At 47.2% G+C, this 25,905-nt stretch overlaps 1 protein-coding gene across 1 annotated transcript; it reads right to left on the reverse strand.

Annotated features, from left to right (window-relative positions):
- Positions 1-199: 199 nt before the first annotated feature.
- Positions 200-25,905, reverse strand: pnpla3 (patatin-like phospholipase domain containing 3). The gene is made up of 9 exons (XM_078416502.1): positions 25,636-25,905; positions 15,117-15,349; positions 13,513-13,578; positions 11,318-11,527; positions 9,402-9,462; positions 6,731-6,985; positions 5,385-5,517; positions 1,372-1,494; positions 200-977 (listed from the first exon to the last, which is right to left on the reverse strand). The coding sequence occupies exons 1-9, from the start codon at positions 25,820-25,822 to the stop codon at positions 731-733; spliced, it is 1,515 nt and encodes a 504-aa protein (XP_078272628.1). The 5' UTR covers positions 25,823-25,905; the 3' UTR covers positions 200-730.

Genomic DNA, 25,905 nt, shown 5'->3' on the forward strand with positions numbered 1-25,905 from the left:
TTTCACACTTCTGAAGTGGGATATTGAACATTAATAATTATTGGACCTCCAAAGGCAATACTCTAACAACCCAGCAGGTAAAACAATCAAAATACTTTATTTTACTGGTATTAATTCCTTACATTTAGGAGAAAAAGGTCAAAATGATTCAAACAAATTTCAAATCAATGACAAGTCACATTAACATATAAAACTCCATATTTGCCATTATAAAAAGATCTTTGATTAATAAATACAAATTAGATTTACGGACATATATAAAAAGAGGAACCCATGGGAGTGGCAGTCACGTTACTTGTCTTCCTCCTTGAATACTCAGGATCAACGTTGAATGACTAGAAGATTCAACAACACAAATAATTTAGACGGCACAAAACTACAAATGCTTTTCAAAAAGTGATAGATATCAATCTGGGTCAACATCCATAGTTCAGAGCTGACCAGTGATTCTGTGGAAAATAAAATTTAATTTGACTATTAGCTGGATTTCAACACAAGTCTGCCTTGCATAAGAGGTAGCCCGTGCATTAAGATCCTCAAGTCAGTTCATTGATGTGCAAAATGAGCTGTGTAATTATGATTACTAAAGGCTTTAGTAAGTCGAGAGAAGACAGTCGAGGTCTCCCATGGCTGAGTAAATATCTCACAGGGTAAAAAGCAGCACCTGTACAGTTTATTTAATCTCATTGTCCCATGAGGCATCTTTGCAGCATTCACCCCGAAGTCTGAACTAAACGGCATTGACATCGAGGGAATTATCCCAGCCCGTGAAGAAATGCACATCGTTGCCGGGAGTCACCAGCGTTGGCTCTGGTAAAACAGTGGACTCTTCCACCGTTCCTGCTGAAGAACCAGAGAATCTGCATCTCCAGGAGACAAGGTCCACAGATGAGGCACAAGGAGGGAGGTAGGCCTGGTGTTGGTCCGTGTGAGATGGAAGGCTGCAGCACTTCCTCAGAGGCACACTCGGTTGGCCACTGAAAAGCAACAACAACAAGAACAAATTCAGCTCACTTCAGAGAACCAGGGAAGGTGCAAAGGCAATGTTTTGGGTAGGAACCCTTCTTCGGGCGGCATACTGTGGAGATACAAGGAACTGCAGATGCTGGTTTACGAAAAGAAAAGTCAGAGTGCTGGAGTAACTCAGTGGGTCAGGCAGCATCCCTGGAGAAAATGGATAGGCGATGTTTTGGGTTGGGATCCTTCTTCAGACTGAATGTGGTGGAGAGAGGGGGGCGGGGAAGAAGGGGGAGGTAAAGTGATCTGGGCGGGTTCACTAGCACATTTCAGGCATAATTTCCAATCCATAGGAAACATGTAACATGCTTCCAAAGAAAAGTAAGTTGGGTGTTATAAAACAAAACTTCATACCTACAGTAACCTTGCCGTCCAAACCGTTTTGTTGCTCGATAATAAAGGACACCGCCGATAATGCCCAATTGTTCACGCATCCAACATACATCTTCCGGGACATCAGGAAGCCACTCCAGCAATCTACACATTTTCAAAGACCATGATTGAAACAGGGAAAACACATAGCATCATGTTCAATTGCCTCTCTGCAATCAATTGTGCATGTGCCGAGATCACACAAATCTACTACAACTCTGAGCAGGCAACTTCCATCTCTCCAAACCAACACTGGTGTAAAGTGAATCCAGCAACTCGACAGAATTAACTCCATTTACAGTGCCCTCCGTCATGTTTGGGACCAAGACCCATCATTTATTTATTTGCCTCGGCACTCCAAAATTTGAGATTCGTGATAGAAATAAATCACATGTGGTTAAAGTGCACATTGTCAGATTTTAATAAAGGCCATTTTTATACATTTTGGTTTCACCATGTAGAAATTACAGCAGTGTTTATCCGTCCACACTGCGGCCTAACATCGTGGGGCTGACGATCCCTCTGTTGGGGATCGACGTCAGGAGCTTCGACCGCCCCGATCGCGGGAGCCTCGATCCCCCGTTGTGGGGGCTTCGATCGTCGACTGCGGATGTTTCGATCGCCCGACCGCAGGAGAAAGGAAGGTAAAAGTTATTTGCCTTCCATCACAGTGAGGAGTGTGAGGTCGCTGAAAAACAAGATGGACGTGCTGCCTGTGCTGACGGGGACTCGGAGGGGTTGCCGTGAGTGCGGTGGTCTCTGCGTTTGCGGGGAGGTCGCGCCACGGGAGCGTCCTGGAGTCTGGCGCGAGTGCGGACGGCTTTCTGACTGTTCGGGCGGACAGGGACTGCAGAGAGAGTGACAGCGGTCGGTGCAACTCTGGTCACATCACGGTGAAGGAGGACGTTGGACTGGTGGCTGTGGGTCTCCGCTTATACCGTGTGCCCTGGGGATTCTCGCACGCCGCTGTGGTGGCTGTTTATGTTTAATTTTTATGTAATTTTGTATCTTGGTGCTTTGTTTTGGTATGATCTGTGGTAAAATCAAATTTCACTGTACACATGACAGTAAAGGACTGTTGAACTGTTTCTGTGCTAGGTGTAAACTGTTTTCCATTGTGATTGCATGGTTGTTTCTGGGCGTTAACTCATTAATTGGTCTGATAAGGGATGGCAGCGTAGCAGATAATTACTGGATTAGTGTCAAATAGTATTCGTGCTCATTGACACAAGTCTGAAGTTCGCTTTGACAGCAGGTTAATTGGGTTTCAGGTATTTAAGTCCCCAATAAACAAGTATCTGTGATAACTGGGCAACCAGATTGTAGAGAGAGGGGAAAAAAAAACCTCACCTGACTTATGATTGCCCTTTAGATAGAAAAATCTGTCATCCTTACTCAATCTGGCCTTTGTTACTCGAGACTAAACTGGGTGATATACTCGTAATTGACCCTTCTATTTGGTGGCGCAGCGGTAAAGTTGCTGTCTTACAGCCAGAGACCAGGGTTCGATCCCGACCACGGGTGTTGTCTGCACAGAGTTTGTGCGTTCTCCCAGTGACCGCATGGGTTTTCTCCAGGTTGGAGAAGCTGCTGGAACTGGGGCTTAGCACCCCTCTGTGTGCCTGGGTCCTGGACTTTCTCACTGCCAGGCCCCAAGTGGTCAGGATGGGGGAACACACATCTAGCTCCCTCACCCTGAACATAGGATCCCCCCAGGGCTGCGTCCTTAGCCCCCTATTGTACTCCCTGTACACACATGACTGTAGGGCCAGGTTCAGCTCAAACTCCATCATCAAGTTTGCTGATGACACTGTGGTGGTGGGCCGGATCTCCAACAACGATGAGAAGGCCTACCGGGAGGAGGTGGCTGATCTGGCACTCTGGTGTCAGGACAATAGCCTCCTCTTGAATGTCACTAAAACAAAGGAGCTGATTGTGGACTTCAGAAGGGCTAAACATCCAAGGACGTACACGCCACTGGAGATAAATGGGTCTATTGTGGATAGGGTGAGCAGTTTCAAATACTTGGGAGTCCGCATCGCAGAGGATCTGACGTGGGCAACGCACATTGCCGCACTGGTGGGTAAGGCTAAGCAGCGCCTTTACCACCTTAGACAACTGAGGAAATTCAGAGTGTCGCTGAGGATCCTTCATTGCTTCTACTCTGGGGCTGTAGAGAGCATCCTGTCCGGCAACATTACAGTCTGGTTTGGGAACAGCTCTGCCCAGGACAGGATGGCCCTGCAGAGAGTAGTGCGTTCGGCAGAACGCACCATGGGAACTACACTCGTCCCCCTGCAGGACCTATACATCAGGAGGTGCAGATCCAGAGCAAGCAAGATCATGAGGGACCCCTGCCACCCCAGTAACGGACTGTTCCAGATGCTACGGTCAGGCAAACGCCTCCGCTGTCACGCTGTGAAAACGGAGAGGATGAGACGGAGCTTCTTCCCACAGGCCATCAGGACTGTCAACTTTGATAACCCCAGAGACTAAATTTTTGTCGACACTTTTGGTGCTATGTTTAGTAACTTATTAACTTTATTTATTGTAACTGTAATTATTTTTGTGCACAACCCGCAGGCATTGCCACTTTCATTTCACTGCACATCGAGTATGTGTATGTGACAAATAAATTTGACTTGACTTGACTTGAGGTGCTCCGGTTTCCTCCCACACTCCACAAACGTGCAAGTTTGTAGGTTAATTGGCTTCGGTAAAAATCATCCCTAAGAGTGTAAGATGGAACTGGTGTACGGGTGAGCATTGGTCGACGTGGACTCGGTGGGCCGAAGGGCTCGTTTCCTCGCTGTATCTCTAAGCCAATCTAGTGAGCGTTGCCAGCCCACCCATATTCCACAGTGCAAAAATGAAATAGATTGCTGCTACTGTACTTGCGGAAACAAAACAGCAAGAGGGTTGGGGCAATCTTCAACGTCAGTGCAATGTTACAAATAACTTGGTCCCAGAAATGGTTAATAGATGTGGTAAACTAGGCAAACAAACATGTTTTAGCACTGGAGAATAAGGACCCCAAAGAAAAGAAAATGCTATCGGTCAGTCAGAGAGTTGTGAATCTGTGGAATTCTCTGCCTCAGAAGGCAGTGGAGGCCAATTCTCTGAATGCATTCAAGAGAGAGCTGGTTAGAGCTCTTAAGGATAGCGGAGTCAGGGGGTATGGGGAGAAGGCAGGAACGGGGTACTGATTGAGAATGATCAGCCATGATCACATTGAATGGCGGTGCTGGCTCGAAGGGCCGAACGGCCTCCTCCTGCACCTATTGTCTATTGTCTATCGCCTGCATTCACACCACCTTTACTAGGTTTTGCTTAGAGTGCAGGGGTAAATGTGAACTACGAGGTGCATGCGTGTCTGCATCTCCCTCCATCAGGGAAGCTCAAGACCACAATAAGTTGGAGTGACTCAGCGGGTCAGGCAGCATCTCTGGAGAAAAGGAATAGGTGACGTTTCGGGTCAAGACATTGGGTCTGAAGAAGGGTTTCAACCCGAAAAGTCACCCATCCCTTCTCTCCAGAGATGCTGCCTGTCCCGCTGAGAGTTACTCCAGTGTTTCGAGTCTGTCTTCGGTGTAAACTACCATCCGCAGTTCCTTCCCACACAATGTAGGAGGTCCACGGGCTATTTGTACGGGCAAATGACAAATTGCAGCCTCAACTTCGCAGAACGTAGAGAGGGACGGGAGTTGCTCCAAGGATGAAGAAGAAAAAAAGAAAGCAAAGGAAAGAAGAGAAAAATAAAGAAACCCAAACATTTTCTGTCACAGGTCAGCAGCACCTGGTTGACAAAGTTTCTGCTGGGGTTAAATAATTTTTTTAATGAATCTACCTCCCACTGTAAAGCCAGTGGAATCAATTAGTTCAGAACACATACATGCGGGTCGGTGGGGCTAGTGTAGATGGGACATGGCTAGCGTGGGCAAGTTGGGCCGAAGGGCCAGTCTCCACATTATCACTCTATGACTCTTAAGACATACCTGTGGCCAAAAGAATAAGCAGACTCCAACGGGAGGGTGTATGGTAGCATTGCATAGGATGCCATTCTAACCAGCAAGAGGTTGCTAAGCTGTGCATAGAGTCCACTTTTCTCTTTGCAGGCTTCATACAGTGCTGTGCAGATAAAGAAAGCAGAGTTTATCTGTTATTCAATAGGGTCAATGCAGATCTGATCATGTCATAAGGAATAAGAGTAGAATTCGGTCATTCGGCCCATCAAGTCTACTTCAATCATGGCTAATCTATCTCTCCCTCCTAACTCCATTCTCCTGCCTGCCTTCTCCCCATCTCCCCACTCCAACTACACTTTGTCACCTCTTCCTCATAAATCGTAAATCCACTATTTTCCAAGTAACAGTTCCGTCTCAACCTTGTCCATATTCAAAAACTCAGCATCCACAGGTCTCTGAAGTAGACCTGCCAACCTGGAAATTGTCTACTTAGCCCAACTCTCTAGTCTCTCTTAGTTATCTAATCCTCCATCCATGCCAACACGTTACACGCAACTCCACAAGAACTTGCATAGTGTTGTGACCTTGAATTTCTTTTGGAAATCCAAGAACATGGATTTTTTGGTTTCTTTTTATTCACACTATTGTTATTACACCCTCAAAGAAACGCAAGTTTCTTTCAAAAACCCTCATTGACTTGAGATAGTCACAAAGTGCTGGAGTAACTCAGCGGGTCTGAAGAAGGGTCCCATCCCAAAATGTCACACATCCTCTTTCTCCAGAGATGCTGTGTGACCTGCCGAGTTATTCCAGCACTTTGTGTCTATCTTTGGCATAAACCAGCATTTGCAGTTAGAGTGATAAGATGATACCGTGTGGAAACAGGCCCCTTTGGCCCAACTTGCCCACACCGGCCAACATGGCCCAGCTACACTAATCCCACCTGCCTGCACTTGGTCCATATTTGTTACTACTCATTGACTTGGATTGTATAATCATTTTCTAAATGTCCCAATGTTACTTAATAATAGATTCCAATATATTCCCAAAGTCACATTAAAAGATAGATCTTTGGCTTCCTGCTTTCGGTTGCCCTCCTTTTGAACAGGGGTTCAACTGCATTGGTCTATATTCTCCAAATCCTTTAGGGACATTTGAATTTCTCTCCAAATTGATTTTCTTATGATTCGTTGACTGTAGACACAAAATGCTGGAGTAACTCAGTGGGACAGGCAGCATCTCTGGAGAGAAGAAATGGGTGGCATTTCCAGTTGAGACCCTTCTTCCTTGTCGAGTACCTGATACTCTGTACTATCATACTTAATTAGTTACTTAAATTATCAATTTTATACCCAACATTTGTCTGTACGCAATACCATTGCAAATTCTTGGAGGTAGATTTTCCAGTATCCTCTCATCCAATGCTGAAGACCAATGCTTTCTCTGCAGAGTTTTGTTGCAAAGTGTGGAGTCGACCTCTGCAGATTTGTCCACGACCATCACCATCTTCTCCAGTGACAACGGGATCCCACTTTTACACGAGTCCACATTCTCAGAGATCGATGCGTCCACCGCTCTCGATGAAGCTACAGAGGTCAAGCTATCCAGAAGGATTGGCACCGTATGTAGATCTAAGCAACCAAGACAAGGGGCCACAGTTTAAGAATAAGGGGTAGGCCATTTAGAACGGAGATGGGGAAAAACTTTTTTCAGTCAGAGAGTTGTGAATCTGTGGAATTCTCTGCCACAGAAAGCAGTGGAGGCCAATTCACTGGATGTTTTCATGAGAGAGATTGATTTAGCTCTTAGGGCTAACGGAATCAAGGGATCTGGGGAAAAAGCAGGAACGGGGTACTGATTTTAGATGATCAGCCATGATCATATTGAATGGTGGTGCTGGCTCGAAGGACCGAACGGCGTCCTCCTGCACCTATTGTATATGTTTCAATGATAGAAGTGTACAAAATCATGAGAAGAATAGATCAGGTAGATGCACAGAGTCTCTTGTCCAGAGTCGGTGAATCGAGGACCAGAGGACATAGGTTTAAGGTGAAAGGGAAAAGATTTAATAGGAATCTGAGGGGTAACTTTTTCCACACAAAGGGTGGTGGGTGTATGGAACAAACTGCCAGGGGCATGTTGGCCGGTGTGGGCAAGTTGGGCCAGAGGGCCTGTTTCCACATTGCATCACTCTGTGACTCTATTTCAAGTTGCAGGCAAGCATTTAACAAACAAAAAAAAAGTTCATTACAATATCTGTTCCTGATGTTTCAAATGTCTGTTCAAAATAATTTGATCATGCTGGCCGTGTGTGATTTAGCCTTTTTGAACCAAGCTGCTTGTGTGTTCAATGCCACCTGCCAGCACCAGGTTTACAAGAATGATCCCTGGAACGAGTAGGTTAAGCTAGTGTGTTTGTCGGCACTGGGCCTGTACTCACTGGAGTTTAGAAGAATGAGGGGGGACCTCATTGAAACATACAGAATAGTGAGAGGCTTGGATAGAGTGGATGTGGAGAGGATGTTTCCACTAGTGGCAGAGTCTAAGACCAGAGGTCACAGCCTCAGAAATAAAGGACGCTCTTTTAGGAAGGAGATGAGGAGAAATTTCTTTAGTCAGAGGGTGGTGAATCTGTGTAATTCTTTGCCACAGAGGGCTGTGGAGGCCAAGCCAGTAGATATTTCTAGATTCTTGATTAGTACAGTTGTCAGAGGTTATGGGGAGAAGGCAGGAGAATGGGGTTAGGGGGGAGAGATAGATCAGCCATGATTGAATGGGAGTAAACTTGAAGGGCCGAATGGCCTAATTCTATTCCTATCACTTATGATCTTATGAATAGTAGAGTAGACTTGATGGGCCGAATGGCCTAATTCTGCTGCTATCACGTATGAACTTATATTAGCACAATTTAAGATCATAAACCTGCTTGTGTTTTATAGAAATTAGTAGCCTTGATAAAAACCATGGTGGGACTTATGACCTCACCGATTCCACTTCGCCAACTAGCCTGGACTTCTGCAGCTCACTCTAAGCTAGTGCAAAGAGACAACCCAGAACTGCACCAGACCAACCCTCAGCACCACCTGCACCCTCTGCTGCTCAAGTGCTGAACTTGACAATCAGAGATGGATTGCTCGCTGCAGAAAATCGGGAGGCACAGTGGTGCAGCGGTAGAGTTGCCGCCTCACAGCGCCAGAGACCCGGGCTCGATCCCGACTACGGGTGCTTGTCTGTACAGAGTTGGTACGTTCTCCCTGCCACCACGTGGGCTTTCTCCGGGTGCTCCGGTTTCCTCCAACACTCCAAAGCCGTGCAGGTTTGTAGGTTTATTGGCTTCGCTAAATTGAACCTAGTGTGTAGGATAGTGTTGGTATATATGGTGATCGCTGGTCAGTGCGGGCTCTGTGGGCCAGAGGGCCTGCTTCGGCACTTTATCTCCAAAGTCCACAGTAAAGTAAAATCATTTGACTTTGCGTTGGGAAAGAGTATTCAAATTCAGGGGTCACTTGAGGTGCACATTTTAGCACAGAGTTAAGGGGGAATCTGGCAGAGGGGGGGCTACCAAGAGCAAAGTGGGAGCTGGTGGGGGTGGGTGGCACCTGTGGCCACTGGCCTGGTTCACCACTGCAAGATAAGACTGCACAAAGAACCTTCAAAACTTTGTCCGCACCAGAAATGTGGAGATACTTTGGGTACTGCTTAGGTGAGGTGTGCTGTATGATTTTACCAGATTGAATGTAAAAGACAAAGAATCTCACTGTACCTAGCTAGGCACATGTGACAATAAAATATCATTGACATTTTAGCATTGCTGGAGTGCAGAACTAATACAAATGCATTAAAAACTACATCTTCAATTGGCAAGGCTGAATTATTATATCTTTAAATTTCGGATTCATGAGGATTGTGGGAGAGTTAAGGGCAGCTGGCAAAGCTTCCAAGTCCCTGTTCAGCACCACTCTGAATGCGGATAGGATGACAAGATGCTAACCAGAGAAATGGCAGCTGATCTAAGCCGAATCCCGAGCCAAGAACTTCAAGACTTACTGTTTCTTCTGAGGAACCGCAGTGCATCTCGGTAACCTTCATGACACATTTCTCCAAGCACCTGAAAAAAATTAGTTGCATCAAGATTTGTCTTTCACAAAATGAGATACAATGTCCAAGAAAAGCAAGAAGTTTCCAAATCTATACAGACATTCAGCTGCATTTCCAATAAGCACAATACAATCGACCATAACAATAGCATAATCAATAACAGCTAACAAGATTCAGTTCGCGTAGGAAAACAAAACTGCAGATGCTGATTTAAAGTTGGAGTAAATCAGTGGGTCAGGCTGCATCTCGGGAGAGAAGGAATGGGTGACGTTTCGGGTCGAGACCCTTCTTAAAACAAAAGACAAAGGGGTGGTGGGTGTATGGAACAAGCTGCCAGAAGAGGTAGTTGATCGGTGACTTTTTGGGTTTGGACCCTTCTTCACACCCGAAACGTCACCTTATCCATGTCCTCCAGAGATGCTGCCCGGCTCCAGCATTTTGTGTCTATCGTGATATCGTTGAGGATGAGAGGGGATCTTATCGAAACATATACGATTATTAAGGGGTTGGACACGTTAGAGGCAGGAAACATGTTCCCAATGTTGGGGGAGTCCAGAAGCAGGGGCCACAGTTTAAGAATAAGGGGTAGGCCATTTAGAACGGAAATGAGGAAAAACATTTTCAGTCAGAGAGTTGTAAATCTGTGGAATTCTCTGCCTCAGAAGGCAGTGGAGGCCAATTCTTTGAATGCATTCAAGAGAGAGCTAGATAGAGCTCTTAAGGATAGCGGAGTCAGGGGGTATGGGGGGAAGGCAGGAACGTGGTACTGATTGAGAATGATCAGCCATGATCACATTGAATGGCGGTGCTGGCTCGAAGGACCGAATGGCCTACTCCTACACCTATTGTCTATTGTCTATTGTGGGGGGGGGAATGACATATCAGGTTGGTGCCCTTCTTTAAGATGATAAATTAACTGACTTAAGACATAATAAAGAGATTTTTCTGGAACAGCTTTAAATGCTGCATTTCTAAACCAAACTAAAAGCAATCAAGTAAATCGAGAAAGGCTGAACAGCAGCGGGTTTTTTGGGGGAGCTTGTTCACAGAACATGGGGACATTCATGTTCCAAAAGAAAGCGAGCATCTGTGGAACTTATTATTACCAAAATGTGCCAATGTTATTCATAGATTCCATTATAAGCTGACGGGTTTTACTACAAAACCAAGAGTATCACTGTGACGTGTCACGTGACAATAAATTATCATTCATTAATCCATCATTAGGGCGGTACGGTGGCGCAGCAGTAGAGCTGCTGCCTTACAGCACCAGGGACCCGGGTTCGATCCAGACCAAGGGTACTTGTCTGTACGGAGTTTGAACGTCCTTCCCATGACCGCGTGGGTTTTCTCCGGGTACTCTGGTTTCCCCCCACACACTCCAAAGACATACAGGTTTGTAGGTTAATTGGCTTCGGTAAAATCGTAAATTGTCCCGTGTGTGTGTGTGCGCGCGCGTGCGTACATGCGCGCGTGTGTGTGTGTGTGTAGGATAGTGTTAGTGTGCCGGGATCGCTGCTGGGGGCGGACTCGGTGGGCCAAAAGGCCAGTTTAAGAATAAGGGATAGGCGATTTAGAACTGAGATGAGGAAAAAGTTTTTCAGTCAGAGAGTTGTGAATCTGTGGAATTCTCTGCCTCAGAAGGCAGTAGAGGCCAATTCTCTGAATGCATTCGAGAGAGAGCTAGATAGAGCTCTTAAGGATAGCGGAGTCAGTGGGATATGGGGAGAAGGCAGGAACGGGGTACTGATTGAGAATGATCAGCCATGATCACATTGAATGGCGGTGCTGGCTCGAAGGGCCGAATGGCCTCCTCCTGCACCTATTGTCTATTTCCGTCTATGTCATCATCCATTCATTCATACCTTTGGTTCAGGGGGGAAGAGTGCTCGACTCAAACGGTACAGGTTGGCCAAGCTGAACTGGATGCTGGTGTTAGCCACCAGCAGCTCGTGGAAGTTGCTGGTGTTATCTCGAGGGCAGATATCACTCTCTCCAGAGAATGGAGACACCGTTATCGTATTCTTCAACCCATATTGAGGCAGGTTGTTGCTGATCCCTCCATCTACATAGCGCTAATTTAAAATATAGAAACAGTGGGCAAATTTTACATTCAGAGCAGAATTTCAGTAGTTTCCAGTTTCATCCATATAGATACCCAAGAAAAGCAAATTCATCAGATCATCAGTGATAGGAGCAGAATTAGGCCATTCGGCCCATCAAGTCTACTCCGCCACTCAATCATGTTGATCTATCTCTCTCTCCTAACCCCCTTCTCCTGCCTTCTCCCCATAACCCCCGACACCCGTACTAATCAAGAATCTATTTATCCCACTCCACCTATATCCTTCCTTTGGAAGACAGTCTTCCTTTATCCACCTACATCCTTCCTTTGTCCCGCCCCCCTGACATCAGTCTGAAGAAGGGTCTCGACCCGAAACGTCACCCATTCCTTCTCTCCCGAGATGCTGCCTGACCTGCTGAGTTACTCCAGCATTTTGTGAATAAATCGATTTGTACCAGCATCTGCAGTTATTTTCTTATATCTATCTATCCCTGCCTTAAATATATTCATTGCCTTTGCTTCCACGGCCTTCTGTGTCAAAGAATTCCACAGAATTCACCACCAATTCCAAAGAGATTAAATCAGGCAATCTCTCCCTTGTTTTTTTCTTTAACATCTGCAATTCCTGATACATCACCGCAGCAGCTGACAGATAATCTATGAGACAATTTTGCCTCCACTTGCGATAACATTTAAAAAGAAAATTGTAGTTATAAATCATCAAAATCAGAAGCCCGTTAGTGGGTTGTTTGACAAAAAACACTTTTCATTACGCATTCTTTGCACGGTGGCGCACCAGGGTCCACGGTGATTTCTCCTGCCCTCCTACTCTACGACCACATCTTGACCCGCAACTTTAGATAGTTCCTCTGTCCCTCTCTTCCCCTCCTCCTTCCCAGATCTCCCTCTATCTTCCTGTCTCCACCTATATCCTTCCTTTGTCCCGCCCCCCTGACATCAGTCTGAAGAAGGGTCTCGACCCGAAACGTCACCCATTCCTTCTCTCCCGAGATGCTGCCCGACCTGCTGAGTTACTCCAGCACTTTGTGAATAAATACCAGCGGTAAAGTTGCTGCCTTCCGGCGCCAGAGACCCGGGTTCGACCCCGACTACTGTCTGTACGGAGTTTGTATGTTCTCCTCGTGACCTGCGTGGGTTTTCTCCGGGTGCTCCGGTTTCCTCCCAAACTCCAAAGACGTGCAGGTTTGTCGGTTAATTGGTTTGGTAAAATTGTAAATTGTCCCTAGTGTGTGTGTGTGTGTGAAGGATAGTGTTAGTGCGCGAAGATCGCTGGTCGGTGCGGACTCATTGGGCCGAAGGGCTTGTTTCCACGCTGTATCTCTAAACTAAAACAGATAATCTTGGAGATAATCTTGTCTCCGCTTAACTGCAATTTGTGTTGGAAAAGTTATGCAATCATAGAAGATCAGAAGCCCATTAGTGAGTTATTCATCCAAAAATACTTTTCAAAATGAATTCACTGCAAAGTGCACCCAAAGGCTACAGCTGGTGGGAACAGTTTTTCCAATTTAGCCACATTCAACCTTGTATCTGTCTCCCTTAGACAATAGACAATAGGCGCAGGAGTAGGCCATTCGGTCCTTCAAGCCAGCACCGCCATTCAATGTGATCATGGCAGATCATTCTCAATCAGTACCCCGTTCCTGCCTTCTCCCCATACCCCCTGACTCCGCTATCCTTAAGAGCTCTATCTAGCTCTCTCTTGAATGCATTCAGAGAATTGGCCTCCACTGCCTTCTGAGGCAGACAATTCCACAGATTTACAACTCTCTGACTGAAAAGGTTTTTCATCATCCCCGTTCTAAATGGCCTACCCCTTATTCTTAAAACTGTGGACCCTGGTTCTGAACTCCCCCAACATCGGGAACATGCTTCCTGCCTCTAACGTGTCCAACCCCTTAATAATCTTATATGTTTCGTCAAGACATTTATCTTACGATTGAAAAGGCACAAAGGCTCGTCTTGAAGACTTACCACTCCTCGAAAAGACGGTGGGATGAGTCCACAATAAACTGGAACAAAAGCACTGCAGATCAGAGCCTGAAGGGAGGAAATACATCACAGCATTAGAGGGGACCAGATACACTGGAATAAAACTCATGTTCAGTTTAGTTTAGAGACACAGCGTGGAAACAGGCCCTTTCGGCCCACCGGATCCGTGCCAATCAACGATCCCCGCACATTAACACACACTACTGACAATTTTTTTTAAACATTTACCAAGCCATTTAACCTACAAACCTGTACATCTTCAGAGTGTGGGAGGAAACCGAAGATCTCGGAGAAAACCCACGCAGGTCACGGGGAGAACGTACAAACTCCGTACAGACGGCGCCCGTAGTCGGGATCGAACCCGGGTCTCCGGCGCTGCATTCGCTGCAAGGCAGCAACTCTACCGCTGCGCCACCGTGCCGCCCAAACGTACAAACTCCGTACATGAGTACAATCTCATTGCACCCGTAGTCAGGATCGAACCCATGTCTCCAACGCTGTAAGGCAGCAACTCTACCGCAGTGCCACCATGCCACCCAGTCACAGGACTGTGTTTAAACAGATCATGAAATGACCTCTGACTGTGGTGATGAAGCCATGTTGGCTGCAAAAATAGATGGGCTTTGGAGACAGAGAGCAAATGAAAAGGTAATCCATTCACATTAGGTCACTGGCATTGAGTTGACTCTCTGGGCATTGGGGGCAGCACAGTGGTGCAGCGGTTGAGTTGCTGCCTTACAGCAGCAGTGACCCTGGTTCGATCCTGACTACAGGTGCTAGCTGTACGGAGTTTGTACATTTTCCCTGTGATTGCGTGGGTTTTCTCCGGGTGCTCCTGCTTCCTCCCACACTCGGAAGACGTAGAAACATAGAAAATATAGAAAAATAGGTGCAGGATTAGGCCATTCAGCCCTTCGAGCCAGCACCGCCATTCAATATGATCATAGCTGATCATCTAAAATCAGTACCCCGTTCCTGCTCTTTCCCCAAATCCCTTGATTCCTTTCGTCCCAAGAGCTAAATATAACTCTCTCTTGAAAGACGGACAGGTTTGTAGGTTAATTGGTTTTGGTAAGAATTGTAAATTGTCCCTAGCGTGTGGGATAGTACTAGTGTACGGGGATTGCTGGTTTGCACGGACTCGGTGGGCCGAAGGGCCCATTTCCTCGCTGTATCTCCAAACTTAAACTAAACACCCAATCAATCCTCAGAATACATTTGGCCTGATATTTACAAAAAATGAGTTGTTGGGTTGGTGTTGGAGTTTGGAGGTGGTCATGTGTTTCATGAGGCAGTAGCTCTCAGAACCAAAGGCTCAGACTTCTATAAAACAACTAAGGGAAGGGAGATACAGCAAATAAACAGGCCCTTCGGCCCACCGCGTCCGCTCCGACCAACAATCCCCGCACATTAACACTATCCTACACACACTGGGGGACAATTTACAATTTTACAAAAGCCAATTAACCTGCACGTCTTTGGAGTGTGGGAGGAAACCGGAGCACCCGGAGAAAACCCAGGCAGGTCACGGGGAGAACATGCAAACTCCGTACAGACAGCGCCCGCGGTCAACCCCATAGCTGTACCTGGACGAGCTCTTCCTTGGAGTTGAAGTCTGACACCAGCACATTCTCACCGTCAGATACCCGCGTCAGAGAAATGCAGAGCCTGCCCGAGGCTAAATGATGCGCATTTTCCGGAAGATTCCGGAAGAGTCCATTCCTTATTATTTTCACGAGGTTGAAGGATGGGTGCAGAGGCCCCAGGTTTCTTTTCCGGGCTTCTTTAGCTACTTCCATAACAGCGGCACAACATTTATCTTGGAAGAAATTTAAACAGAAAACATTAATAAATAACAGGTCATCAAGACAAAGTGGATGCCATTCTGTTTATCACGTCCACACCTGTTCTTGACAGCTTTACAATTCTGTTGTGAGATTCACAAGTTCATAAGTGATAGGAGCAGAATTAGGTCACTTGGCCCACGAAGTCTACTCCGCCATTCAATCATGGCTGATCTATCTCTCCCTCCTAATCCCGTTCTCCTTCCTTCTCCCCATATATGATCCTCTGGTCCTAGTCTCTCCCACTCGTGGAAACATCCTCTCCACATCCACTCTATCCAAACCCTTCAGTATTCACAATGAGGTCCCCCCCTCACCCTTCTAAACTCCAGCGAGTACAGGCCCAGTGCCGTCAAACGCTCATCATGTGTTAACCCACTCGTTCCTAGGAATCATCCTTGTAAACCTCCTCTGGACCCTCTCCAGAGCCAGCACATCCTGCCTCAGATATGGTGCCCAAAATTGCTCACAATATTCCAAATGCTGCCTGACCAGCACCTGATGGAGCCTCAGCATTACATCCCTGTTTTTGGATGCAAACCCTCTCAAAATAAATGCTGGCAGAGAGGTCATCACTTCTCCAATAAATTGCCACTTTTCAAAGTTTACCATGATTATAATCAAGCCCTCCACGGTACAACAGACAATAGGTGCAGGCGGAGGCCATTCGGCCCTTCGAGCCAGCACCGCCATTCAATGTGATCATGGCTGATCATTCTCAAGCAGTACCCCGTTCCTGCCTTCTCCCCATACCCCCTGACTCCGCTATCCTTAAGAGCTCTATCCAGCTCTCTCTTGAATGCATTCAGAGAATTGGCCTCCACTGCATTCTGAGGCAGAGAATTCCACAGATTCACAACTCTCTGACTGAAAAAGTTTTTCCTCATCTCCGTTCTAAATGGCCTACCCCTTATTCTTAAACTGTGGCCCCTGGTTCTGGACTCCCCCAACACAGATACATGATAAAGGGAATAACGTTTATCGCAAAACAATGTTCAGGAAAGTCCTATTAAAGATATTCCAGTGTTTTGAATGAGGCAGATAGTAGCTGAGGGCCACTCTCTAGTTGTTGATAGGATGGTCCAGGTGCTGGATAACAGCTAGGAAGAAACAGTCCCTGAACCTGGAGATGTGCAGAGGCTGGCCAACCAGAGGAGATGGGTAAAATAACCAACTGTTATAGGTTTCAGATGAAAGGGGAAAGATTTAATAGGAGTCCAAAGGGCAACATTTTTCACATAGAGGGTGGTGGGTATATGGAACGAGCTGCCAAGAGACGTTGTTGAGCCAGGTACAATAAAAAACATTTAGTTTAGAGATACAACTCGGAAACAGGCCCTTCGGCCCACCGAGTCCACACCGATCAGCGATCCCCACACATTAGACAATAGGTGCAGGAGCAGGCCATTCGGCCCTTCAAGCCAGCACCACCATTCAATGTGATCATGGCTAATCATTCTCAATCAGTACCCCGTTCCTGCCTTCTCCCCATACCCCCCGACTCCACATTAACGCTATCCTACACTCAATTTACATTTATACCAAGCCAATTACCCTACAAACCTGCACGTCTTTGGAGTGTGGGAGGAAATCAAATATCTCAGAGAAAACCCACTCAGGTCATGGGGGAGAAGGTACAAACTCTGTACAGACAGCACCCGTAGTCAGGATCGAACCCTGGTCCCTGGTGCTGAAGGCAGCAATTCTACCGCTGCGCCACCATGCTGCCCTATTAAAAATATATTTGGCCAGATACATGGATAGTGATGTGGGTCAAATGCAGATAGGTGGGATTAGTATAGATGGGGCATCTTGGTCAGCATGGGCCTGTTTCCATGCTGCAAGGCTGTGATTCGGTAACTCAGGCACTTTCACTTTAGAGACTGCAATAGACTATAGACAATAGGTGCAGGAGGAGGCCATTCGGCCCTTCGAGCCAGCACCGCCATTCAATGTGATCGTGGCTGATCATTCTCAATCAGTACCCCGTTCCTGCCTTCTCCCCATACCCCCTGACTCCGCTATCCTTAAGAGCTCTATCCAGCTCTCTCTTGAATGCATTCAGAGAATTGGCCTCCACTGCCTTCTGAGGCAGAGAATTCCACAGATTCACAACTCTCTGACTGAAAAAGTTTTTCCTCATCTCAGTTCTAAATGGCCTACCCCTTATTCTTAAACTGTGGCCCCTTGTTCTGGACTCCCCCAACATTGGGAACATGTTTCCTGCCTCTTAATACCTTAATTCAACCCCTTAATAATCTTATACGTTTCGATAAGATCTCCTCTCATCCTTCTAAATTCCAGTGTATACAAGCCTAGCCGCTCCAGTCTTTCAACATATGATAGTCCTGCCATTCCGGGAATTAACCTAGTAAACCTACGCTGCACGCCCTCAATAGCAAGAATATCCTTCCTCAAATTTGGAGACCAAAACTGCACACAGTACTCCAGGTGTGGTCTCACTAGGGCCCCGTACAACTGCAGAAGGACCTCTTTGCTCCTATACTCAACTCCTCTTGTTATGAAGGCCAACATTCCATTGGCTTTCTTCACTTGCTTCACTGCAAGCTCACTGTCAATGTGCTAGGATGTAGTTGGACTCTGCACAGTCACTGCCATTTGCCCAAATTGTTGACAATTCTAAGCAGTTTCTGATACCAGAACCACAATTCACGACAGTCACAGGCAGCTACATTATTATAGTGCACATCTGATTTCTGCAAGCTCAGCACCATGTGTAACGGAGATGCGACCATGAGGGGCAGATAATGCTGATGACTTTCAAGCACAAGTTATGAACTAAAATATTATCAGAGAACGCAGGAATCAAAATCCTTCACGAGTGGACCGTGCAACACGTCCTTTCTACAGCACCCCCTCAAACAACATGTGACTGGAATTTTTTTTTAGCCAGTTTTGTTCCAAACCTCTCCTTAGATTTCAAAATAATTTGGAAAAACTAATGGACACGGTGGCGCAGCGGCAGAGTTGCTGCCTTACAGCGTCAGAGACCCGGGTTCGATCCTGACTCCCCTCCCCCCCCACTCCCCTCCCCTCCCCCCCCACTCCCCTCCCCCCCCCCCCCCCCCCCCCCCACTCCATCGCCCTCAAACCCACCTTATCCCCCACCCTCCCTCCTGGGAGATAGATTTAAACTATAAAATGTGAATAACTTTAAAAATATAACACCGATTTCAAATGAAACTTCTTCCATTAGCACCAAAGGGACGACGGTGAGTAAGGTGGGCCTAAAATTGTCAAGCTATCATGTACCGTTTTGACTGTAGTTCAGGAACAAACAAACAAACAAGAGTTTTAGTATATAGATATATATCTATATACACACAAATACACATGTATGCACACGCATGTATGCACACGTATGCCTGTACGGAGTTTGTACGTTCTCCCCGTGACCGCGTGGGTTTTCTCCGAGATTTTCGGTTTCCTCCCACACTCCAAAGACGTAGGTTAATTGGCTTGGCGTAAATGTAAATGGTCCTCAGTGTGTGTGCGTAGGATAGTGTTAATGTGCGGGGATCGCTGGTCGGCACGGTCTCGCTGGGCCGAAGGACTTGCCTCCGCACTGCATCTCCAAAAAGTAAAGCACAATTAAATAAACTGGAAGGTTTAGAGACGGAGCTCATTAGCTGGCAATTAATCACTGGACAAATGCTGCCTTGTCTGAAAGGACACAAGTGTCTTGGCAGAAGTTTCTGGGTCAGGCACAGAAAGCAGAAAAGCAGTGAGAACACTGTTGTATTTGCAACCCAAATAAGCCTGGAGTTGGAACAGTGACGGGGCTGATCATTTTAATGTTTCTCTCAAGCTCAAGTTAATATCTTAATTTCAGTCTTGTAGCATTTTGCCAGGACAAAAGGGGAAAGCAATTTCCGATAAACTCTTAAAAGTTGCAGAGGAGATTGACCAGAAATGCTTCCTGGATTAGGGGATATTAGATCATTAGGACGGGTAGTGCAGACTGGGTTTGTTTACTCTGTAGCGTTGGAGGCTGATGGGAATAGATGGAGATGACATTTGGAGAGGCACAGATAGAGGAGATAGTCGGAATGTTTTTTCACCCGGTGGAAATATCAGAGGGCATAGCTTTAAGGTGAGAGGGAGAGAGAGAGACGCGTGCACAGAGGGTGCCTGGAACACGCTGCCTCGAGTCGTGGTGGAGCCAGTTATAACAGTGGATGCTCTTTGATCTGCCCGAAACTCATTGACCCCCCCCGCGGCAGATCGAGCTGTCCGTCGAGGCATGTTGCCGACTGGCCCGCTGCAGACCGCAGGAGTACGTGCTGAGGGACGCACTGAAGCTCGGTGCAGCCAACACCAAGGCTCTGTGGGGGAGGACCACAGTCTAGGGTGCTCCTGCTGCTGGACATTGAGGGGCAGGGTGTGGTGGAGACGTCCCTCAAACAATGGAGGGGCATCGCCACAAGTGGCAAGGATGCCTTGTACAAAGATATTTCTGTGAACGCTACGATACGATGCTAATGAACGTATGTATAGGCCATTTAGAACAGGGACGAGGAAAAACTTTTTCAGTCAGAGAGTTGTGAATCTGTGGAATTCTCTGCCTCAGAAGGCAGTGGGGGCCAATTCTCTGAATGCATTCAAGAGAGAGCTAGATAGAGCTCTTAAGGATAGCGGAGTCAGGGGGTATGGGGAGAAGGCGGGAACGGGGTACTGATTGAGAATAATCAGCCATGATCACTTTGAATGGCGGTGCTGGCTCGAAGGGCCGAATGGCCTACTCCTGCACCTATTGTATAGCCTCTGATAATGTCAGAAGAATTTTTGCACAGTATTTTTTTATTCTGAATTAAGTTTATTTTTTAATATTTTAAAAAGTGGCATGCAAGAGGCTTTTAGCTAGGCACATGGACACATAGGGTTAGGGCGCATGTGCAGGCACAGAAGGGACGGATTTAACCTGGCATCGTGATTGGCACTGATATGTTGGGCCGAAGGGCCAGTTTCTGTGCCATAATATCCTGTATTCCTCGCCCAGTATTTTCACCAATACATTTCAAAACGCATTTACCATAAGCCATTCATTTCTGAGCTTTGTCTAAATGTTGTCAGACTGCTTCAGGGACTGTAGCCAGTGTCAGCATCCGTCAGACACTACAGCAGTGTAGAGCGAGCCACGTTAGCAGCAGAGAACAACACTGCTCGCTTTCTCTGAAGTCTGAAGAAGGGTCTCTGTCACAATTTTGCTTTCTGGAGGAGTTTCCGACTTTGTGCCAGCAGGGTGGTGCAGCAGGTAGAGCTGCTGCCTCACAACGCCAGAGCCCAGGTTCCATCCTGACCTCGGGTGCCCTCTGTGCGTGGAGCTTGCACGTTCTCCCCGTGACCTCGTGGCTCTCCTCCGGGCGCTCCGGTTTCCTCCCACATGCCAAAGACGCGCGGGTTTGCAGGTTAATTGCCTCTGTGAAAATTGCCCCTAGTGTGTTGGGAGTGAATGAGAAAGTACCGTAACATGAAACTAGTGTGAATGAGGGGGGGGGGGAATCGATGATCAGTGTGGACTCGGTGAGCTGAAGGGCCTGTGCCAGGCTATACCTCCAATCTAAACTGTATCAAATGCAAAACTAATCAGAACTAAAATATTTTTGATAGACACAAAATGCTCGAGTAACTCAGCGGGACGGACAGCATCTCTGGAGATACATTTCAGGTCGAAACCCCTCTTCACTGAATATGGGTCTCGACCCAAAACGTCACCTATTCCTTTTCTCCAGAGATGCTGGATGGCCCGCTGGGTTTAGATCTAGATTTAGAGATACAGCGCGGAAACAGGCCCTTCAGCCCACCGAGTCCGCGCCGCCCAGCGATCCCCGCACATTACCACTATCCTACACACTCTAGGGACAATTTTTTTTACATTTACCCAGTCAATTAACCTACATACCTGCACGTCTTTGGAGTGTGGGAGGAAACCGAAGATCTCGGAGAAAACCCACGCAGGTCACGGGGAGAACGTACAAACTCCGTACAGACGGCGCCAGTAGTCAGGATCGAACCCGAGTCTCCGGCGCTGCATTCGCTGTAAGGCAGCAACTCTAGCGCTGCGCCACCGTGCCGCCCAGCAATTATTCCAGCATTTTGTGTCTATCTTCGGTTTAAACCAGCATCTGCAGTTCCTTCCGACACTCCTGGCTTTAGCTTCTGTTGCAACAGAACACTATCTTTTAAGAATGTGCTTAGATTCTGATGAAACATTTACTGACTGAACTCTTGGATTGTATCGGATTCTTCCACGTTACAAAGGGCACCACATTAACATTTAAAATTCTTAAGGCAAGTAATAATAGTTTGCCATCCAATAAAGCTAGCTACTAACACACACACATATAACAGAGTAAACTATATTACGAAATAAAATCTCACAGCAGCACAACAGAATATGTAAACACTGTCATTAATATAATATAGCTTTTCACTGTACCTAATAGTGCAAAAAGACAAAACCAACACCCCCCCAAATCAATGTGTAGGAAGGAACTGCAGATGCTGGTTTAAACCAAGGATAGACACAAAACGCTGGACAGGCAACATCTCTGGAGAGAAGGAATGGGTGACCTTTCAGGCCTGAAGAAGGGTCTTGACCCGAAACATCATCTGTTACTTTCTCCAGAGATGCCACCTGACCCGCTGAGTTACTCCATCTTTGCCCCTCCCTATACAAGTCTATGTAGTTCAGAGCTTATTTGGGGGTTGTAGTGTTTAATAGCCTGATGGCTGTAGGGAAGAAGCTGTTGCTGAACCTGGACGTTACAGATTTCAGGCTCCTGTACCTTCTCCCTGAAATTATACAACTTTCATCCCCCTCAATCTCCTGCAAGGGGAAGTCTTACAAAGAGAATGTGTCAAGATTCAGGTTTAAAACCCCACCCCCTCTCCCCAAAAATGACAGCGATTTTGCTGCGTGCGAACTGCACGTCGCTGTTTGCAAACTACCATCAAAAGTTTCTTGACTAAACCCGACTCCTTATTTGTCTCCAGTTGAGAGGGGGCGGGTTGTCAACATAGATGAAGCCACGTTAAAAAGGCGAGGAATGCAGTGTAAATACAAGTGTTGAGGCTTTGGCTCAAAGCAACAGTGACGTGGGCGGTGCAGGTAAGCCCAGGGAGGGGGGGCCGGAGGCCAGAGTGCAGTGACCGCCAGTAACCCCGCTCCCCACCCCCACCTCACCCCACCAGCCACCGCCAATAAGACCCAGCGCTGGAACTCAGCCGTCCCACACATCTAGAGTCATCACCCACTGACCAAAGAACGCCACTCCCCTGCAGCTAATCATCGCATACATTATACACTAGACCAAGTGGACCCAAACCTCTCCTGCCTTCCCTCTCCTTCCCCCATTCCTTCCCCCATCCCTTCCCCCCTCCCTTCACCACCCTCCCTTCTCCCCCTCGCCTTTCCCCCTCCTCCCTTCCCCATCCTCCCTTCACCACCACCCCCTCCCCCTCTCCCCTCCCCCCACGCCTCCCCTTCCCCCCTCCTCCCCTTCCCCCCTCCTCCCCCTTCCCCCCCTACCCCCTCCTCCCCTCCCTCCCCCCTCCCTCCCCTCCTCCCCTTCCTCCCCCCCTCCCCTTCCTCCCCCTCCCCCCTCTCCCCTTCCTCCCCCTCCTCCCCTTCCTCCCCCTCCTCCCCTTCCTCCCCCTCCCCCCTCCCCCCTCCTCCCCTTCCCCCCCTTCCCCCCTCCTCTCCCCTTCCCCCTCCCCTTCCCCCCTCCTCTCCCCCTCCCCCCTCCTCCCCTCCTCCCTTCCCCCCTCCTCCCTTCCTCCCCCCACTCCATTGCCCTCAACCCCCCTTATCCTCCCTCCCCCCCCCTCCCTCCTGGAGATAGATTTAGAGACCCGGGTTCGATCCTGACTCCCCTCCCCCCCACTCCCCTCCCCCCCACTCCATCGCCCTCAACCCCCCCTTATCCCCCACCCTCTCTCCTGGGAGATAGATTTAAACTTAAAAATATGAATAACTTTAAAAATATAACACCGATTTCAATCAAACTTCTTCCATTAGCACCAAAGGGATGACGGTGAGTAAGGTGGGCCTAAAATTGTCGCGCTATCATGTACCGTTTTGGCTGTAGTTCAGGAACAAACAAACAGACGAGAGGTTTTAGTATATAGATATATATCTACAGACACACAAATATACATGTATGCATATATGTGCGTGTATATTTATATATAGTATATATACTTATATATATATATAATACACGCACACACATAAATAAATGTGTGTATGTGTACATATGTGTGTATATATGTGTGTAGATGTGTGCGTATGTTTATTCAAAATAAAGCAGGTGACCTGGAATCCGCAGATTTTCATTTCAAAAATAAACTTTGATTAGAAAGATACATTCTGGATTGGTACGGGTGCTAGGGGTTATTATGGGGAGAAGGCAGGAGAATGGGGTCAAGAGGGAGAGATAGATCAGCCATGATTGAATGGCGGAGTAGACTTGAGGGGCCGAATGGACTAATTCTACTCCTATCACATGAACTTAACCATAAGACATAGGAGCAGAATTGGGCCATTCGGCCCATCGAGTCTAGTGCATCATTCGGATGTGGCTGACTGAATAATTCCCCTCTCAACCCCATTCTCCTCGTAACCTTTGGTGTCCTTTTTTTTTAGCAAGATTCCCAATTAACCCCTTCAGAATACAACAAAATATATACAAAAGACACACAAAGTGTTGGAGTCGTCCACTGAGTTACTCCAGCACTTTGTCTTTTTTGTTGTTGTAAACCAGCACCTGCAGTTCCTCGTTTCTGCGTGATAATGGGCAACTTTGGTCTCAATCAAACTGGTAAACAACATGATGGGCACTTGTTAGCCTCTGTTGCAAAATACAAGAGAGGCAAGGAGGAACTGCAACTTAGTGAACAAACACATCCAGATCCCGTCTCGTAACCTGAACATTGGTCCAAAATTCAGTCAGTGGATTGATTAGTTCAGCTAACTTCTCAAAAGTGCTTGCAATTAGAATCCATATCACGTCTCAACATCAACCCAACGGGTGAGGATTACAAACGGTTTGTAAATCTGCACCATGCCGAACTTTTTTTAAAAACCCCCAATTATTAAATGAGCGAATTGTACATAGTTTAGAATTCTCTCAGCATTGTAACAGAGTGTGATTCAAGAGTATTTTATCGTCATGTGTCCCGAAACGGTACAATGACATTCCTACTTGTGGCAGCACAACATATGTAAACACATTACTCTGTAAAAACCCATGATAAACAGCAAAAAGTCCAGCACATACAAAAAATATATAGACTATAGTCAATAACAGTGCAAAGATCCATTCTTTCCAAATGAAATTGAGGGAGCATTCAACAGCTTCTCAAAATTCATTTGAGTCAATACTGTGCTACTATTTATTATTATTCATAGAAGGTATTTATTCACAAAATGCTGGAGTAACTCAGCAGGTCAGGCAGCAACTCAGGAGAGAAGGAATGGGTGATGTTTCGGGTCGAGACCCTTCTTCACCCTGCCCTCCTACTCTAAGTTTAGCAACATTATTATTCATAGAGTCAAACAGCACGGAAACAGGTCATTCGGCCCATTCCTACTATTCTATCACTTCGAATTTCATTGGAGTTTGGACACATTGTGAAGATTGGACACAAAGTGCTGGAGTAACTCAGTGGGTCAGGCAGCATCTCTGGAGAACATGGACAGGTACAAAGTGTTGGAGGAGCTCAGTGGGTCAGGCCAGCATCTCTGGAGAACATGGATAGGTACAAAAGTGCTGGAGTAACTCAGTGGGTCAGGCAGCATCTCTGGAGAAGATAGATAGGTACAAAGTGTTGGAGGAACTCAGTGGGTCAGGCAGCATCTCTGGAGAAGATAGATAGGTACAAAGTGCTGGAGGAACACAGCGGGTCAGGCAGCATCTCTGGAGAACATGGATAGGTACAAAAGTGTTGGAGGAACTCAGTGGGTCAGGCATCATCTCTGGAGAACATGGATAGGTACAAAGTGCTGGACTAACTCAGCGGGTCAGACAGGCAGCATCTCTGGAGAACATGGACAGGTACAAAGTGCTGGAGGAACTGGGTCAGGCAGCATCTCTGGGGAAAAACAATAATAATATAGGACATTTCGAGTCGGGCGCTCCTTCAGACCGGCCTGCCCTGCCCTTGCCTTGCCCTTGCCTTGTATTAGACCCCCCCCACCAGCCACAATGACATTCATTCACCCATCTCAGCCTCTCACCCAGGGGGGCTCCACAAGCGACCACGGCGGCGGTGAGCGCTCCGGCAGATGCACCATAGATCCTGCCGGCGCTGGTGATCAGGTGAGGAGCCCACTCCTGGATACAGCTCGCTACACCGACATGGTAAACACCGAGGAAACCGCAGCCGGCGAAGGAGATGTCCCAGCCGCCCTCCAGGTCAAACATCTCGCACGGTTAACCCAACCAAGGCTGCCTGCTTGGTACAGACAGAGAGAGAAAGAGGGGCAGAGAGAGAGAGGCACACAGAG

Source organism: Rhinoraja longicauda, chromosome 20 (genome assembly GCF_053455715.1).
Source record: "Rhinoraja longicauda isolate Sanriku21f chromosome 20, sRhiLon1.1, whole genome shotgun sequence".
Lineage (NCBI taxonomy): Eukaryota > Metazoa > Chordata > Chondrichthyes > Rajiformes > Arhynchobatidae > Rhinoraja > Rhinoraja longicauda.

Coding starts and splice junctions, on each gene's coding strand:
- pnpla3 (XM_078416502.1), bottom strand. CDS start 25,822: ATGTTTGACCTGGAGGGCGGCTGGGACATCTCCTTCGCCGGCTGCGGT. Junction 13,579..15,116: donor CCAAGGAAGAGCTCGTCCAG/GTACAGCTATGG, acceptor TCCTCCCTTCAG/GCTCTGATCTGCAGTGCTTT. Junction 6,986..9,401: donor GCGGTTCCTCAGAAGAAACA/GTAAGTCTTGAA, acceptor TTGGTTGCTTAG/ATCTACATACGGTGCCAATC.